The following is a 19,414-nucleotide window of genomic DNA, read 5'->3' as shown; positions in this document are numbered from 1 at the left end:
ATTAAATGATATTCTTTGGGTGATAAATGTATACTTGTCAAACCAGAGAGATATGATCATACACCAGCTCAAAGTCTCAATTTTGAAAATTGACCTTTAGAACCGAAGTTAAGAATCTTCATCTTGAGTGCAACATCTGTCCTTGAGAAGGAAATCTTAGGTAGGGCCGTAGAGCTCCCTGATTAGGGAAATTCTCATATTGGGTGAGACCAGCGTGAGGTCAAGTGAGACCAAAATATATAAGGGCTGCTATTGTTTTTTGGGAGAAGACATGATCGGTTGTCCCTACACAGGGTTTTCTCGATTCTTAGGTTAAGTTTATTGTATTCATTCCAACCGGCCTTCCATCATTTTTAAATGAAATTTTGACCTCCAATGAGCTTGATTAGCTGGAGAATTGTACCATGCGTTTTGTCCCATTGGTTTGTCATCCCTTAAATTCTTAACAACCAACTTCAGAAATCGCTCTCAAGATTTCTACATTCGGCATTACTCTTTATTTATATCAATAAGATATTGTGGTTTGATTGATTCTTAGCTAATTGTTTGATTAACAAAATGCTAATCTTGTTTAGATTAGCCTGCATAATACATGGCACGACAGAGCTATCTCACACACACCAGCTTTCTCTCTTCTGCATCACCTCACAGCCATTTGCCTTGTTTGCATTCTTCCAACTTCAAATAACTCCAAACACTCTCTCTCTCTCTCTCTCTCTCTCTCTCTATATATATATATATATATATGTATGTATATATATATATATATATATATGCATACGTACATATATATTTTGTAAATAAGTTTGCAGATAAATTTATATGTGACAGCCGTCTCTTCTGAAAGATAGATATCCAAGCCAATGATTAATCCTATTAGATTCTGAAATCATTCCAGATACCAAGTTTGAAGTTTTTGAGCATCCGTTCGTCACAGAAACACAAGCACTAAGAACACTTAATCCTCCCGGGGACGGTTTAAGGAGGCATAATTCTGGCATCTAAATCTACCCTTTTGTTTATGATCCTTAAAAACCACCCTCCATGGCCAAACTTCTGTTGAATTTCCATCGTCTTAATCCGATGAAATATCACAAACCGATAGTACTCTTTCTATTCCTCAGCGCCTTAAATTTTTCCTTCTCACAAACCCCAGATATTAAGTGTGTCCTTGATGTTCAAGACTCTTCAGCGTGGCGCAGCACGAGTTGTGAAGAAGGAAATTGGGGTGGATTTATCAGCAATTGTTGCGGAGCTGCTTTTGATGATTACATATACGCCTTGGGGCACAAGGCAAACCGGACGGGGCACAGGACACCCCGGACAGTGCAGCTCTTCTTAAACTCGACAGAGCAGACAAACTGCTTAATTTCAATGAAGGGTATTAAAGATGATGTTTTGAGTTGTGGAATTGACAAGCTAACAAGTGGAGCAGGCGGATGCTCTGACTACACGAAAGTAGATGTTTTCGACAATCTGAGGAACACATTGGAAAATTTAGATGAAGATTGTAAGCTTTTGGGCACGGGCGAAAAGTCCGAGCAGGATCAGGCTTGTATTGCATGTCTGAGAAGGTGGGAAGAGATTGTGGCATCATCGGAAAATGAGTCATCGTCGTCAAAACTTGAAGCTGATATTTGTGGTTTTGCAGTTTTGGTAACTTTAACAAGTAGGAGGATTGATGATAAGAATTGGGTTACAGCACTGTATGAATGCCTTGGGGATCAGAAACTTTCAGAAGGTATAGGCTGTCAAGAAAGAAACTGATACTATTTCATGTCTTCATTTTTTACAACAGTAAGTTGTATCATTTTGTTTAACTGTTGGACTGCTTCCATAGGAAGCACTTCTGCTATTAACTCACAAGCGCTTTTACTGAGTGGATTTAGAAACAATAGTCAGAAATGCTTTTGGTTGTAAGAAAATTCTTTTAGCCCTTTTAGAAGCAGTCCCAAACAGACCCTAAACTGGAGCTGAGTATCGCCTTTGCTTCTGTTGCAGATGTGCAGAGAAGTTCAGGAAGTACGGGTGTAAACTTGAGAACAGGTAATCTAACTTACTAATTGTCAGCACAACCATGAACGGGAAGTCGCTGGCAGTTTTTTTTTAAGGTCAGTCATGATGGTGTTTTCATTAATTTCATGAGATTGTCAGGTCTGTGGATTCTATGTGGAGGTGTGGCAGGAATTACAGCAATAATTCTCATTGCAACATGGACCGTATGCAGAAAAAGGACTCATGAGAGTATTTTAGCTCGAAAATATGGTATTTCTGCAACAAGTTTCATATCTTACTAGAAATTAACATAACAATTGTGAATTGTTGCTGACCTTGTTTTACTGGACAGCATCAAATGATTTACCGTCTGAAGAATCCGTCAGCCTTAAGATATCAAGCAAGGAAATCTATTCAGCAACCGACAATCTAAGCGCAGTCAACTTCATTGGGCAAGGAGGAGCTGGTAAGAATCTTCCAGAACAGTAAGAAAATTGGTTAGTTTTATGTAGGGTTTCCGTAAGTTCGGATATGAGTTTGAATATGTTGAGTAGTGCAGAAGCGACTTGAAAATGGCCATATTGTTTGGGTAGTTTTTATGTAGTTAATCCAAAGTTTCCTTTCTGATACCATCTGATAATATTTCCAGGAAAGGTATATAAAGGCATACTATCAAATGGGAAACATGTTGCAGTGAAGCACATAATCAACGATGGATCTGTTGAAACATTCATCCGCGAAGTAACGAGCCTTTCTGATGTTAGACATCCAAACCTTGTAGCTTTGCTTGGCTCTTGTGAGGATGTAGAAGAATATTTCCTGGTCTATGAACTGTGTCAAAATGGGAACCTTTCGGAGTGGCTATTTGGTAAGTTTCCATTTCCATTCGCGTAGATTTTCTCTAGCATTTTCATCATTCAGAAAGCCCATTCAATCAAAGCCGATTGCAGGTAAAGATAAAAATCTGCCATGGAGAACGAGACTCGAGCTTGCGATTGACAGTGCTAGGGGCCTTTGGTTTCTGCACACTTATCCGGGAGGCTGCATTGTTCACCGTGATATCAAGGTAGGAATATATTTTCTTTCTTTAAGCCGCCTCTGTAGCTGTTCCTTTGCCACTCATTTCATCAAAGTTCCTTTCTTGTCGCGTTCCCAACTGGCAGCCAACAAACATTCTCATTGATGAAAACTTTCAAGCGAAACTGTCAGACTTCGGGTTATCTAAAGTTATGGACTTGGGACAGTCTCATGTGAGCTCAGAAGTGAGAGGCACATTCGGTTATGTTGATCCTGAGTACCGAAAGAATCACCGCGTAAATGCTTCAGGAGATGTCTACAGTTTCGGAATAGTTCTTCTGCAACTTATCTCAGGGCGCAGGGTCATCAATCTAAACTCAAACAAACCAATGCCTCTTAGTAAAATGGTAACAAAGTTCGTACTTTTTTCCCCACATATTGGCAAAACTATTTCGAGTCCCTGATTCGGCTTCTTATGTTCCGTGTCTTTGTTCTTCAGGCAAGGGCTCTCACAAAAGGCGGTGATGTAACAGAATTCGCAGATCCCAAACTTAACGGGGAGTATTCGGTAGAAGCTTTTGACCTTGTGTTCAACCTAGCTTTGTCGTGCACAGGACTAAAGCTGCAGAGGCCAAGCATGGAGCAAGTGGTATCAAAACTCGAAAGGGCACTTGATATCTGAACCCAAAAACAGTCGGCTTCTTTTACCCTACCAATCAAGGCTGGAAATCGGAGAAACTCGAGCAGCTAGTTTTGTATATTGAAACAATCATGAATGATTTATTAGTGATTTTAAATGGTAAAACAATTACAATACATTGCAATATAACAATGATTTTGGACAAAGCTTCGTTGAAAAAAATAGAAGCTGATCATATCATACATACAGTCATTAGCTCTTGGAAAAACCAAGCCAATAACGAAACCAAACCAGAAGAAAATCAAACTAAAATAACACGATATATACACAGGACCCTGGATTTACAGGAGGGCCTGAAAAGAATCAAGTCATGTAATTCGCCCCACTAATATTCGGGGTTACCTAACGTGAACGAATCGCTCTTGTGGAAGAACCGGAGAGATTGAGCCGGATGACCTTTCATGGAACTCATGCAGGACCCTGATGAGAGAACTGGCCTTTTTGCTTGCTCGGGATGTGCCTTCGCTGAGTTGGGAATACAAAGTTCCCATAAGCGAAGTGCTCTTCGCCAGAAGAGCAACCACATCTCCGCTGCCATTTACACAAAGAGCAAGCAACAGAGATACACAGAACTCCTTCCCCGCCCTTGGAATGGAGGAGTTCAGGATCCCCACAATCGAATCCAATGCTTTGCAACGCAAAATTGCAATCGATCCATCAGCTTTCTCTGCGAGAGTTGACAGAATTGCCAGAGCATCCATGACGAGAGCTTCACTATCAAATAATGTTAAGACATGAACGAGCAGAGGAACTGCTCCTGCTGCTATCACCCTCCTATGATTTGCAGGGTGTGTGAGGAGCCCGAAAATCGCAACCAATGCGTTTTTCCTGGCTCTATCAGTCCCATCCTTGATCAGCGCCATCAAAGCCGGTATGGCATCTGCAGTTTCTCCAATCAATCTCCTGTACTCCTCGGTCGAAGCGAGGTAAAACAATGTGCCAGCAGCATGCTGACGAGTCTCTGATTTGAGACCTTTCTTCAACACACCTACCATCAAATTCAGACCCCCATTTTCGACAATCACGGCCTTGCATTTCGAATACTTCGAAACATTCAGCAAGGATGCAATGGCATTCTCTTGAGTCACCGAATCAGCTGAACACAACAGCTTCAACAAATGTGGAACCACACCGGCTTCAACCAAACAAGACCTGTTAAAAATGCTTGTTTTCGTAAGAAGCCGGATTTCATAAGCAGCCTTGTTCTGCTCTTCTACTGTCCCAACCGCAAGCCTTCCATTAAGAAACTCGGCCACCATTTGCATGGCTCCCTCATCTGCCAAACTCCCTGCAACTGCAAGCCTAGCCCTCCCAATGTCGAGATTTCGACGACCCGAATCAGCAAACGCACCACCATTTTCGAAACAGTGCTGCTCGATCAACCTCTTCAGCGCCAAATTCGGCACCACTTCCGTGTTCTTGAGCTTCTCCCCTGTCTTGGGACAAATGAGATTGTCAGCTCTGAACCATTTCGCAATCGAGCACCGATCGTAGCTCTGCCCTGTTGATACCGTCACCGGATCAGCCATTTCCAGCGAAATCGGGCACCGGAAATCTTCTAAATTGAAGCAACCCACCGCCTCGCCGCCGGATCTTCGACCCCGTTCCCCATCGACAGCATCGAACAACACACATCGACAGTAGCACATCAACCGCTTCAGGCTGCTCAACAAGGCCACCTCTCTCTTCTCCTCCCCCAAATTCTCGAGACCAATTTCCGAATCCAAGAACTTGACTTGCTTCTCGCACTTGCTCCACTTCCTAATCCGAAGAAACTCAAGAACCCGTTTCAAATCTCCCACGCCCGGAAGGACCCGTTTCTCAAACCCGGACAAAACGGACCATACCGCCGACGCGACCCGAATATCATCCGGGTCGACTTCATACCCCGCCTTTCGCGCTTGCCTGGCCACCAATTGCACGTGCTCCTTGACCTCGACGGCGGCGCTGACCAACCCGAGAGGGAGAACATCGAGAGCCGTACCCATGGCCCGACTCAGGACACGGAATTGACTCGCCACGCGACTCGAATTCATCAGCATCCATACCCGGGCGTCGTCCCGGGCCAAGTCTTCCAGCAAGAACTGAACTTTCTGGAAGGCCAAGTGGAGCTCCGACAAGCTCAGAACCGCGGAGGCCGGAAGACCCAACGACCCGTCTCAGACTTCTTCGAGAAAAATCAGTACGACTCCGATTTTTCGGATAATTTCCCGGGCGTTTCTGGCGTTTCTGGCGATGAATTTCGACTTGAAAGAGCAAATGTTGCGGGTGAGAGCGATGAGCGACGTCAGGAGTGTCAGCGTAGCTATGGCTTCGCAGGGATGAACCGCCGGGTACGTGAGAATCCTGCGACCCGAACCGTTGGATCTTTGGATCATCGAAAAGAACGGATGAAAAGGTCCGATCCTCAGATTTGGTTTTTGTTTGTTTGTTTGGGTTCAGAACGTCCGTGAGTTTATATAAGGGGATGAGTACGGGACACGTGTTGGAAGTCTGTGCGTCGCTGACGAATGCGAGAGATCCGAGGGCTCCACACTTGGGCGTTCACCGTTCGACACGTGTCCTGTGAGACACGTGGGTGTTGGGAAAATGGCGGCTCGTAGAGTGCTTCGAGTTGGGGAAGGCTAATGGGAGTGCGACGCGTTTACCGTCGATTATGGGAAGGGAAAGTGTACGTGAAGAGAGGTCGCCGACACTCGAGAGAGTCGACAGAGAGTTGGGTCTAATAACGTAGAATTATTTTTAGAGATATGATATCTACACACTTATTTTTATTTTTTTTCATATTTTTTTAGTTTTCGACCGTCGAATCGGATGAATTAAAGAAGATCAACGGACAGTAATTAATAAGAGGTGTGTGAGAAGTAAAAAGAGATGTGTGGATAACACACCCCTATTTTTAATTGTTATGGGATAAATAATATAATTTGGAACTGATTAAATTTTGTTTTTCAATTAATTTATGCCAAGTCGAATGTGTTAATTAGTTATGACTTGTGAAGAGAGGAAGGGAAGAAGAGACTTCCCTTTTGTTTTTAATGATTATTGTGACTTGGGCGTAATTTTCTAACAGTTATGGAGAATTTAAAAATTATCTTAATTTTTGATGAGCAAAGAGAATAATTATAAGTCGTTGCGTTAAAAATAGGGAGTGGAATAATTGCACAAATGGAAAAAATTGTCTAATAGAGATGATGTTGGTGTGTAGCAAGAGTAGACTCGCTCCAAAATCATGAAGAATGAGCAACCAAGAATGAACAAGTGGTGTGAGTACCACATTTCGCTAATGTTTATATTGTCACCAAATAAAATGGTCGAGTTGATCGAATATTTTATACCAATGTATAGGACTATGTTTGATTCAAGAGTGATTAGTTGGAAACAAAATTTTTGATAAGCTCACTTTGGAGAGAGCCTAAAAAAACATCATAAAAGCAACAAAAATTTATTGAACACTTTGATTTTCGAAGACAATTCCATTATTGAACATGCCTTGATGTAGCGTTCAAATAATTAAAAAAATGAAAATGAGGGATCGGTATGACACTAATGATTGATGCTTGGAGCAATTGCTACCTTGCTAGTGACAGCTCTTGTGGACAATCGGCAGCAAAGTAACGATCGTATCATTTTCAAATTTCTTTATTTATTTTCTGTTTTTTTCTTTTTTCCATTGAATTGTTTTCTTCTTACGTTACTTTATTTGGATTCAAATACCTTTAGATTTAGATTTATATCCTTGTTTTTTTGTGTGTCAAGCCACCCTGTTTTGAGTGCAGCATTTTTTGTGCGCTGAGCCAGTCTCAGCTTGCACGACGGATCCCGCCTCGTTTTGCATGCCTAAAGCCACAACATTTTTGAGCAAAGGCTGACTCGTTTTGCGTGAATGGAGCTTGCTTCTTTTTGTGTGCCAGGAGCTTGTCTCGTTTTGCGTGCACAAAGATCGTTTCGTTTTTCCTGCGTCCAGGTTCTTCTTGTTCTATGTGCGCAGAGTCTGCCTCATTTTGCGTGTGTGCCTAACACCCAAGTTTGTTTGATAAAAGTTCAAATTTTTTATTTTCACAAAATATTTTTCGGGAGCATTTATTTATTTACAAATTTGTAAAACCAACTAAAAATCGTGAGTGTCAACCCACATTTTTGTCATAAATGCAAAATTTTCATTTTTGTGAAATATTTTTCATGAGCATTAACTTAAATTTTATAGGAATTTGAAAGCAGTTTTATGGTTTTTTGAGCAATAAATGTATATTTAGTAGAATATTTAATCCGAAAACTAAAAAAATAAGTAAAAAATATAGTAGTGAGGCCCAAAACATTGTCAAATGAGGTTCTACATTCAAGAATGTCAATGGAAAGTCTCAACTTAATTTTCAAAACTTCAAAGTGAGGTGAATGTGAAAATAAATAGGTTGAACAGTGATTTATTTACGAATTTGCAAAACTGACTAAAAACCGTGAGTGTTAAAACCCACGTTTTTTTGTAAAAAAATAAATGCAAATTTTTTATTTTCCCAAAATACTTTCCGTGAGCATTTAAGGACATTTTTATAATGTATTGGAAGCGGATTTAAGATTTATTGAGCAACAAGTGTATATTTAGTAGAATATTTAAGTCGAAAAGTAAAAAAGTAAGTGAAAAATATAGCGGTGAGGCCCAAACCATTGTCAAATGGGGTTCTACCCTCAAGAATCTCAACAGAAAGTCTTACCTTAATTTTCAAAACTTTACGGTGAGGCGAATGTGAAAATAAATGGATTGAACGATGATTTAAGTTTTGGGTTCAGTTGGCTCTGTAGACACTAAAAGGTTTTGGATTCAGTTGGCACATGGTTAGATCAGCGTAATGACGGATTACAAGACTTTCTTAAAACTAAAAACTAAAGGTTTCGGGTTCGAAACTCACTGCTGGTGTGGAAGCCAGACTTGTGGCCAAGGGGAGGCTGAAATGCCTCTGTGAGTCTTCCCGACCCTCGGAAGGGGTGGATAACCGTGGCTTGCCACCAGTTATCTCCCTTTAAAAAAAAGGACTGATAGAGTAAGACACAATAATCATGTAAATTGAGTCTTGATTTATGATTTGAAAAGGAGAAAATGGATGCATCAACAAACCATAGAAAGTTGATTAGCCATTAGACCAACCACTAAAATACTGATTAACTTAACCAACAATTAATTCAACAGAAACATTTCTAGAGTTCATCACAAAGAAGCAAAAGTTTTTGTCAACAATTAATGCCATCATGACATCACAGCCACTTATTTTGATGCAGTTCTCCATTTATTTTTGGCAATGACAAAAAAAAAGCTTATGAAGTTCATAGCCATGCAGGATTCTTCAGGGGGGTGACAACAGCCTTGACTTGCAAGTAATTGGAAAGACCGTAAATGCCCTTCTCTCTTCCGATTCCACTCATCTTGTACCCTCCGAAAGGAATAGAGGCATCAAAGACATCGAAGCAGTTTATAAATACACTACCGACGCGCAATGCGCGAGTCAATGTGTTTGCAGTGTCTATGTTTTGTGTAAAGACCCCTGCAGCAAGTCCATAGCGAGAGTTATTTGCCCTTCGTATCACCTCATTTAGATCCCTGCAATCAGCCATATCGTTAGTTCCAATGGAAGCGCCGGACGCTGTAATCACAGCAGGCATAGAGAAAGAGGATTTTATTGCTTACTTGTACTTCAAGATGGTCTGCACCGGACCAAATATCTCTTCGCTAGCTATTCGCATGTCATCCTACTCCACGGGACAGCAATGTTTTGATCAATATAAATATATAATCACGTTTCGGCTTCTCGATAAATATTATGGTTTTTATGATCTGCAATGTAAATTAGTACCTTAACATCTGAGAATACGGTGGGCTTAATATAGAAACCCTTTGTGCCAACCCTCTCTCCTCCGGTTTCCAGTTTAGCTCCAGCTTTAACACCGTAATCTATGTACTTCAGGATCTTCTCAAATTGATCTGAATCGATCTGATTTAGAATACAAAACCGGAAATGCAGGTGAGGCTGTGTAAACAACATTCGACAACGGTATGTTTAATGGTCAGAGATTAATAGAGGTGTCACTCGTTTTACCTGAGGACCTTGCTCAATGCCCCCTTTGAACGGGTCTCCAACAAGGCGTCTCTCAGCACGGCCTTTTGCTTTCTCTAAGAACTCGTCATATACTTTTTCATGTACAAAAGTACGAGAACCAGCGCAGCAGCATTGACCCTACAAACAGAGGTGTCATGTAATCAGCAAATGGATTTCTTTGCCTCTTAGAATCAAACTTTTTTCTGAAGACAATGCTTAGATACCTGATTAAAGAATAGAGCGAAATGTGCCATCTCAACAGCCTTATCTACATCAGCATCCTCACATACAATGAACGGGGATTTCCCACCAAGCTCCAAAGTTACGGTCTTAAGATTGCTTTTGGCAGCCAATTCAAGTATTTTTTTACCTGTGTCAGTTGATCCAGTAAACGCAACCTGTGGAGGGATGAACGGTAATTTTAGCAGGAACATTGCAATCAGATAACAAATTGATGCAAAGTTGCAAACTGGAACACTAGCAGACGCATTACTATTACTCAAATTCGTTGCAGCCTTGAGCAACATTTGTTCATCATGAGTTTGGAGAAGTTATGCTTGATTAAAAGATGTTATTGCGGATATAATAAATATTTGAGAAATTCTCAGTTCTTATGAACTTATATAAGATGGCTAATTACAAGAAAGAAGCTTACATTAATTATACATTACCTTATCAACGTCCATATGACTAGCAAGAGATGCACCGGCAGTTGGACCAAAACCACTAACCACATTCAAAACACCTGGAGGAAGTCCGGCCTGTGAAAAAAAAACCAAAAGGAAAATCAATCAGCATTAGTAATTGAAATATCAATGTGAAAGCTCATTCACATAATCCACTCGCAGGTTCAACTCAAAACGGAAAGTTGTTAAAATCCGTCAAATCAGAATGAAAGGTAAAGCACCACAGTAAGCATGGAAGGGCGGATTATCTCTAATAATTTCAACTGGACTCGAGACACCATTGAAGCAAATGAGACCACATCGAAGCAAACGCATGGGAAAGTGAACTTATCAAAAAAGGTGACGCAGAAAATTTTGATTCGTGAAGTACCTCTTGCAACAGGGTTGCTGCATATAGAGCAGACAACGGTGTCTGCTCTGCGGACTTCAGAACAATGGTGTTGCCGCATGCTAAAGCAGGCGCAACCTTCCAAGCAAACATGAGAAGAGGGAAATTCCATGGTATAATCTGACCTGCAACACCGATAGGTTCATGCAAGGTTTGCACATGATACTCTCCATCGGCTGGAACCGTGAGACCATGAATCTTGTCCGCAAATCCTGTGGCATATCCAAGATCAGAACATAAATTTTGTTCAAACTCCATAAAGCATAAGGTGTAGTTGTGTAAAAGGGTCCATACCAGCATAGTAACGAAAAAACCGAGCCACCATTGGTACTTCAATTTTAGCAGCCTGTTCAAATGGCTTCCCATTATCCCAAGTCTCAAGGGCTGCAATTTCATCATTGTGCTTTTCAATCAAATCAGCAAAGCGGAAAAGGACTCGTGATCTTTCCTGCAAAATGATGTTCTATTAGAAAAATTTGAACAAAGAACTGAACTTGAAACAGTTCACATAACCATATACTATCATTGAACAAGTAAAATGAATAGTTACATAAGCTGTCATCTTAGGCCACGGTCCTTCATCAAAGGCCTTGCGGGCAGCAGAAACTGCGCGGTTTACATCTTCAGCATCGCCTTCAGCGACATGAGCAATCACTTCCCCAGTCCGGGGGTCCAATGTGGGAAAAGTTTTCCCTGAGACCAAATCCAAGCGTCACACGAAGAACCAGAAAATGCTAAATTGAAGTTAAATTACAACAACATGAATGCTTGACACAATGCTGAGAAACACAAACTGTTTAGACAACTCGTGAAGGAAAAGAAAGATCACCTGATGCAGAATCTACAAATTGTCCATTAATTAGAAGTTGAGTATAATTTACTTTGACGGATGGAGAGATTGGTGACTCAATGGAAGCATCGGTGCTATATTTACCAATTCCTCTAACCACAGAAGAAGACCTCCCTGGTTAAAGTAAAATCAAGTCAACTGAGTAAAAAATATAAACGGGGTAGAACTACAAATGTCAAATATCCAGTCAGAAAATACTACAAACACCAAAATTAAAGAAAAGTACAGGAAGATAGACATTTATGATTATTAATATTTCTATATTGGCAGATGATATTTTAAACTACTATAATCTACAAAGTATGGAGACTTCAACTTAAATGCAAATAAACGGACACATTATGCTTTGACTAATTAATCAAACTCATGTATACTTAAGTAACATATTTGATCACCAAATAGTGTGACAAATGACATGATAATGTGGTAGGGACATCTTTTGAGATAATCATGACTAATGTGACATATTGCTCGTTAAATAGAAGGGCTATTTCTCCTAAAAAAATGCAAGTTGGCCAGTTGGGTACATATATGATTGAGTTGAGATTCTTTTTAATTTTTGTGTTTGAAGTCTAAAAATTCAAAGATTTGGATAGTTGAAGAGAGAAAATAAGAGATTCAGAGCTTAGGGTGGGCTGATAGAATGACTAATAAGGATAGTAAGATTTAAAATGAATGATCTGAATATCTAAGATTATCATTTTTGAACACACAGATTCGGAAAAGATTTTATTTCTATATCATAGAAAGATACAGTGGGTGATTGAGAAAAAGCCAAAAGCCACCGTTGAGTTTGACTAATAAGAAAAGCTAAAAGTCAGAAATAGGGATAGCAAGAATACTGAAAGGAATTTCTTCCATCAAATCCACCAAGTTAAAGAATCAAGTTCTTAAAATTTGATTAAACAGCTAAAAACATGAGTCATTTTAAAAGTTATATTAACTTTAGCTGTTGGATCAAATTTTAAGAATCCGAATTCTTTGATTTGATGGATTTGGTGGAAGGGATCCTTTCTGAGACAGATTGTCTACCCTTCTGTTACCGTGTTAATCTTATCTTCTCTTATTTATGCGATCACGGTTAAGCTATGTCAATACGCAGAAAAACCGATCTTTCCGGAGGCCTACATCAGCCAGCAAAGAATAAGCCAGTGGTGGGGTCGGTTTCAGGGCCACTTGAGATCAGAGATCCAAAAACGCATGCATCTAACCCTCCAAAATTCTACCTAATCTATTTCATGGAAATCCAAATTTTGTTTATTCAAACAAAGAAAATTTTAATCAAACCACAATAAAAAAATAAAGGGAACTGATTTCACACACTTTTTTTCTTATCCAGAAAAATCAAATGACGAAAATAAACAAGTTACATCGAAAGAAAAAAATGTGCAGAAATTATTTTTTATTCAAATGTCAATGTAAACTGAAGAAAACTCAAGAATTCAAGAAATACAATTTATGATTATCAAATTCAACATGGGTTTTGTGTATTTTGCAAAATTTTTACACCCAAGTTCTGAAAATTTCGAAAAAGATTCAATCTTCAGTTCTTCATCCTACATTTTTCTCACCAACCAAACAAAGATGGCAGCTAATGCATGATATTACAAAATGCAGATCACAAACCGATCGGACCCGTCGGCCATATGATCCAGGCAGCAGAATATAAACAATCAAAAAAACACAACAGATCGAAAAGGCGTTGGAATTGGGGAATTGGGTTAGTAGATTGATTACCTTTGGAAAACATAGAAGCAGAAGTGAAGGAACGATTCAAAAGCGAGCCGACCCTCCGAGTCACCATGATCGATAGTTTGCAGCACCACCACTGATCTCTTGCTCTCTCAAGGTGACAGGTGACGGGCTTCAAGGTGCAACTCCAAAGGTGTGATATATACAATATGAGAGAGAGAGAGGCCTCAAAATATATAATTACACAAAATCAAATGCACATCAACAGTTAGTGGGAATTCCACAAAGATAGGCGTTTCTTTTGCTGCTGCTGGAAGGTTGCAAACTTTATTGCGTAATATTATTGTATTATTGAATTGTTATTACTGATTGGCTCACGAATCATGGCCAACCCACCACACTCATAAGAGATTTTTCAATGGAACACAAAATAGTACTTCAGACAGTATATATGTAGTATTTCGAGCATACTGAAAAATCAATTTAAATGAAAAATGAAAGCATGTAAAATCTTCATGTTTATGTTTCTTGGATTTGGATCTCATCCAAATTCTCTTTATGAAGATCCTAAAGATTCTCTTTGTGAGGATTTTAGAGATTCTCTTTCACTATCTATCCGTATATCGTACATTGTGCGGTCAGAAATCATTTTGAAATTTTTATTTAAAATTACATACAAACAATACGTAACGAAAGCTGACCACACGACTACCTGAACGGTGAGAACGTTTGAATCCCTAGAATCCTCACAAACCAATGCAAGAAAGTAGATTTGGAGTGAAAATTATCATTGTGGCCGGAATATAGGGTAGAATATCACATATTATATAGTTATAAAAAAAATTCTTTTCAAGTATCTCTTAAATTGTATAATATGTGTTGTTCTACCTTGTATTTTGGCACACTAAAAAACCTCTCCAACTTGGGAGGGACATTCCCATTTGGCGCTCTGAATTGACTTATCTTAAGTTTAGGTGTCCAAATTGATAACTGCTGGTGTTTGTGTGGCATAAAAATTATCACATTTGTGATCTTGATCAAGTCAAACAGTTCTTAGAAGATAGTGTGTTTTGGAATTGCGACTTTTTACAAAGTAATTTTCTGCTATTAAATGATATTCTTTGGGTGATAAATGTATGCTTGTCAAACCAGAGAGATAATCATACACCAGCTCAAAGTCTCAATTTTGAAAATTGACCTTTAGAACTAAAGTTAAGAATCTTGATCTTGAGTGCAACATCTGTCTTTGAGAAGGAAATCTTAGGTAGGGTCGTAGAGCTTCCTGATTAGGGAAACTCTCATATTGGGTGAGATCAACATAAAATGAGATTAAAATACATAAGATCTGCTATTATTGTTTTTGGAGAATTGCCCTACGAATAACGTGATCGGGTGTCCCTACACAGGATTTTCTCGATTCTTAGGTTAAGTTTATTGTACTCATTCCAACCGGCCTTCCACTATTTTTAAATGAAATTTTGACCTCCAATGAGCTTGATTAGCAGGAGAATTGTACCGTGCGTTTTGTCCCATTGGTTTGTCATTCCCTTAAATTCTTAACAACCAACTTCAGAAATCGCTCTCAAGATTTCTACATTCGGCATTACTTGTTATTTATATCAATAAAATATTGTGGTTTGATTGATTCTTAACTAATTGTTTGATTAACAAAATGCTAATCTTGTTTAGATTAGCCTGCATAATACATGACACGACAGAGCTATCTCACATACACCAGCTTTCTCTCTTCTGCAATTGTTGCGGAGCAGCTTTTGATGATTACTTATACGCCTTGGGGCACAGGGCAAACCGGACGGGGCACAGGGCACCCCGGACAGTGCAGCTCTTCTTAAACTCCACAGAGCAGACAGACTGCTTAATTTCAATGAATGGTATTAAAGATGATGTTTTGAGTTGTGGAATTGACAAGCTAACAAATGGAGCCGGCGGATGCTCTGACTACACGAAAGTAGATGTTTTCGACAATATGAGGAACACATTGGAAAATTTAGATGAAGATTGTAAGCTTTTGGGCACGGGCGAAAAGTCCGAGCAGGATCAGGCTTGTAGTGCATGTCTGAGAAGGTGGGAAGAGATTGTAGCATCGTTGGAAAATGAGTCGTCGTCGTCAAAACTTGAAGCTGATACTTGTGGTTTTGCAGTTTTGGTAACTTTAACAAGCAGGAGGATTGATGATGAGAATTGGGTTTCAGCACTGTATGAATGCCTTGGGGATCAGAAACTTTCAGAAGGTATAGGCTGTCAAGAAAGAAATTGATACTGTTTCATGTCTTCATTTTTTACAACAGTAAGTTGTATCATTTTGTTAAACTGTTGGAACTGCTTCTGCTATTAACTCATAAGCGCTTTTACTAAGAAGTGAATTTAGAAACAGTAGTCAGAAACACTTTTTGTTGTTAGAAAATTCTTTGAGCCCTTATAGAAGCAGTCCCAAACAGACCCTAAACTGGAGCTGAGTATCGCCTTTGCTTCCTTTGCAGATGTGCAGAGAAGTTCAGGAAGTACGGGTGTAAACTTGAAAACAGGTAATCTAACTTCCTAATTGTCACCACAACCATGTCGGGAAGTCGCTGGCAGTTTTTTTTAAGGTCAGTCATGATAGTGTTTTGATTAATTTCATGAGAATGTCAGGTCTGTGGATTCTATGTGGAGGTCTGGCAGGAATTACAGCAATAATTCTCATTGCAACATGGACCGTATGCAGAAAAAGGACTCATGAGAGTATTTTAGCTCGAAAAGATGGTATTTCTGCAACAAGTTTCATATCTTACTAGAAATTAACATAACAATTGTAAATTGTTGCTGACCTTGTTTTACTGGACAGCATCAAATGATTTACTTTCTGAAGAATCGGTCAGCCTTAAGATATCAAGCAAGGAAATCTATTCAGCGACCGACAATCTAAGCGCAGTCAACTTCATTGGCCAAGGCGGAGCTGGTAAGAATCTCCTAGAACGGTAAGAAAATTGGTTAGTTTTATGTAGGGTTTCTGTAACTTCAGGTCTGAGTTTGAATATGTTGAATAGTTCGGGAGCAACTCGAAATTAGCCATAATGTTTGGGTAGTTTTTATGTAGTTAATCCGAAGTTTCCCTTCTGATACCATCTGATAATATTTCCAGGAAAGGTATACAAAGGCATACTATCAAATGCGAAACATGTTGCAGTGAAGCACATAATCAACGATGGATCTGTTTAGACATTCATGCGCGAAGTAACGAGCCTTTCCGATGTTAGACATCCAAACCTTGTAGCTTTGCTTGGCTCTTGTGAGGATGTAGAAGAATATTTCCTGGTCTATGAACTGTGTCAAAATGGGAACCTTCCGGAGTGGCTATTGGGTAAATTCCCATTTCCATTCGTGTAGATTTTCTCAGGCGTTTTCATCATTTGGAAGGCCAATTCAATCAAAGCTGATTGCAGGTAAAGATAAAAATCTACCATGGAGAACGAGACTTGAGCTTGCGATTGACAGCGCTAGGGGTCTTTGGTTTCTGCACACTTATCCGGGAGGCTGCATTGTTCACCGTGATATCAAGGTAGGAACATATATTTTTTCTTTACGCCGCCACTGTAGCTGTTCGTTTACCACTCTTTTCATCCGACTTCTTTTCTTGTCGCATTCCCAACTGGCAGCCAACAAACATTCTCATTGATGAAAACTTTCGATCAAAACTGTCAGACTTCGGGTTATCTAAAGTTATGGACTTGGGACAGTCTTATGTGAGCTCAGAAGTGAGAGGCACATTCGGTTATGTTGATCCTGAGTACCGAAAGAATCACCACGTAAATGCTTCAGGAGATGTCTACAGTTTTGGAATAGTTTTTCTGCAACTTATCTCAGGGCGCAGGGTTATCAATCTAAACTCAAACAAACCAATGCCTCTTAGTAAAATGGTAACAAAGTTCATACTTTTTCCCCCACATATTGGCAAAACTATTTCGAGTCCCTGATTCGGCTTCTTATGTTCCTCATCTTTGTTCTTCAGGCAAGGGCTCTCACAACAGGAGGTGATGTAACAGAATTCGCAGATCCCAAACTTAACGGGGAGTATTCCGGTAGAAGCCTTTGACCTTGTGTTCAACCTAGCTTTGTCGTGCACAGGACTAAAGCTGCAGAGAAGCATGGAGCAAGTGGTATCAAAACTTGAAAGGGCACTTGATACCTCAACCCGAAAACAGTCAGCTTCTTTTACCCTACCAATCAAGCCTGGAAATCGGAGAAACTCGAGCAGATAGTTTTGTACATTGAAACAATCATGAATGATTTATTAGTGATTTTAAATGGAAAAAGAATTACAATACATTGCAATATAACAATGATTTTGTACAAAGCTTCATTGAAAAAAATAGAAGCTGTTCATATCATACATACAGTCATTAGCTCTTGAAATAACCGAGCCAATAACGAAACCAAACCAGACAGATAATCAAACTAAAATAACACGATAAGTATGAAAGTGCAGAAAAGGAGATTGGGTGTTACATACCTCATATTTAAGATATTGAGAGTGCCGTCTCTGAGCTCCGCTCTACTGCTTATGCAAAGGATGACGAACTGATCGCTGCTTATAACCAAGTGATCCACTTCAAGAAGGTCGTTGACAGGCTTGAACCTCAAGTGTTGGAATTTCAGGGTGCTTTGAAGATCAATGATAGTTTGAAGAAGGAAGTGGAGGAGCTGCAGCGCGTCCGTGCTAGTCTGCTCGAGGAGAATGAGCAGTTGAAGGGTGAAAAGGCTAGGCTCGAGGCTTCGCTTACTCAGAGTCAAGCTGATTTCTACAAGTTGGATTATGTAGACCATCTCTTTGGGCGGCCGGCTGACTTTGAGTTTTCTGGTAAAGACTTCGAGACCTTCTTCATTTCTTCAGAAGAATTGCTCGCCTTTACTTCCGAGGCTTCCATTGGTGAAATAGTTAGAGAAGCTGATGCCCAGGCTAGAGCAGCCGAGGGTAGAGCGTTGAGTGGTGTCGCTGCTGAGGGTGCCACGGCTGCTGAGGTGTGGAGACCGAGTAGTCACGGAGCGTCCAAGCTGTTGAGGAGTAGTCTTGTAGGTAGTCTTTAGGATTTTCTTCGTTTTACTTTTTGCTTTTTGCTTTGCTTGAACTCATTCGGTATTTGCTTGTCGTTTATCAATTTTGCTAGAAAATTTTATAAACTCACTTCTTTCACTTTTCTCCATCTTTGCTTATTTTGTTCATGCCCTAACCCTTAGACTTTATAGACCGGTGGCAGGCATGCTACTTTTCTATAAGCAGACAGGCCCGCGTAGCCTATGTAGCCGTAGGTGTTAGTGTAAAACTTTACAAAGTTGTTAGCCATAAGGTTAACAGCCAAACGCCTTACTTACAGAAGCAGACAAGTCTGCATGACCACTAGGCTGTTAACCTTGGCTTTCTCCAATTCTGTGGGTTGTGTAACAAGTATCACAACACTTTAGGACTTGGTGTAGGTCGTTCCGCGCTTTGGCAGAAATGAAGCCCATCGATTGCGTAGCATGTCGACAATGGATGAAGCTTTGTATATGCGTGCTAACTTGTTTAACCTCTCCTAGAAACGTGCGATTGTATAATTTTAGTGCGGCTTACTACTCGAAGGGCAAACCTTAGGTAGTCTTCTGGAAACCGTAGGCTACCTTAGTGCACTTGGTAGCAGCTTTAGGGTCCCAAGGCAGCTGTCCATAGGGCGTATTGTGTAATGTGCCCCTTCCGTCTCTGAGGCCCAGTTCCTCGCGGATTAGGCCAAGAGACCCAAAATCCTTCAATTAGCTAAGCTTTGAAAAAAACCATTGTGGCTACTTCTAGAAATCCCGACGCAAGCTATCGTGCATCTAGTTATACTAGGGCAGCCAGGCTCATCCACATCTGGATATTCAGAGTGTTGAGTTTATCCTCCTGTTTTGGAGAGTAGACCCATGTGGGTGTCGGAGAATTGGTTTACCCTCTCGCATTAGAGAGCATGGTTGGTCTTTCGGGGG

At 40.1% G+C, this 19,414-nt stretch overlaps 3 protein-coding genes and 1 pseudogene across 3 annotated transcripts; 2 read left to right on the top strand and 2 right to left on the bottom strand.

The window, feature by feature from the left end:
- Positions 1-669: 669 nt before the first annotated feature.
- Positions 670-3,828, top strand: LOC103451958 (probable serine/threonine-protein kinase PBL28). Its single transcript, XM_008391408.4, has 8 exons — positions 670-1,741; positions 2,002-2,046; positions 2,155-2,265; positions 2,348-2,461; positions 2,645-2,863; positions 2,946-3,061; positions 3,159-3,419; positions 3,512-3,828. Exons 1-8 carry the CDS (start codon positions 1,045-1,047, stop codon positions 3,692-3,694), a joined length of 1,746 nt encoding a protein of 581 aa, XP_008389630.1. The 5' UTR covers positions 670-1,044; the 3' UTR covers positions 3,695-3,828.
- Positions 3,764-6,141, bottom strand: LOC103451957 (U-box domain-containing protein 18). The gene has a single exon (XM_070810348.1). It carries the CDS (start codon positions 5,752-5,754, stop codon positions 4,051-4,053), a length of 1,704 nt encoding a protein of 567 aa, XP_070666449.1. The 5' UTR covers positions 5,755-6,141; the 3' UTR covers positions 3,764-4,050.
- Positions 6,142-8,869: 2,728 nt separating this feature from the next.
- On the bottom strand, positions 8,870-13,929 carry LOC103451955 (aldehyde dehydrogenase family 2 member B7, mitochondrial-like). Its single transcript, XM_029091442.2, has 11 exons — positions 13,463-13,929; positions 11,705-11,839; positions 11,426-11,568; positions 11,170-11,323; positions 10,858-11,087; positions 10,473-10,562; positions 10,026-10,199; positions 9,802-9,939; positions 9,559-9,696; positions 9,393-9,454; positions 8,870-9,305 (listed from the first exon to the last, which is right to left on the bottom strand). The coding sequence occupies exons 1-11, from the start codon at positions 13,527-13,529 to the stop codon at positions 9,032-9,034; spliced, it is 1,605 nt and encodes a 534-aa protein (XP_028947275.2). The 5' UTR covers positions 13,530-13,929; the 3' UTR covers positions 8,870-9,031.
- An 851-nt stretch (positions 13,930-14,780) lies between these two features.
- Positions 14,781-17,757, top strand: LOC103451953 (probable serine/threonine-protein kinase PBL28; annotated as a pseudogene).
- Positions 17,758-19,414: the final 1,657 nt, after the last annotated feature.

Source organism: Malus domestica, chromosome 13 (assembly GCF_042453785.1).
Source record: "Malus domestica chromosome 13, GDT2T_hap1".
In the NCBI taxonomy this organism is placed as follows: Eukaryota; Viridiplantae; Streptophyta; class Magnoliopsida; order Rosales; family Rosaceae; genus Malus; species Malus domestica.
Note: the sequence above shows the minus strand (reverse complement) of the source record. Positions and strands in the feature narration are given on the sequence as shown.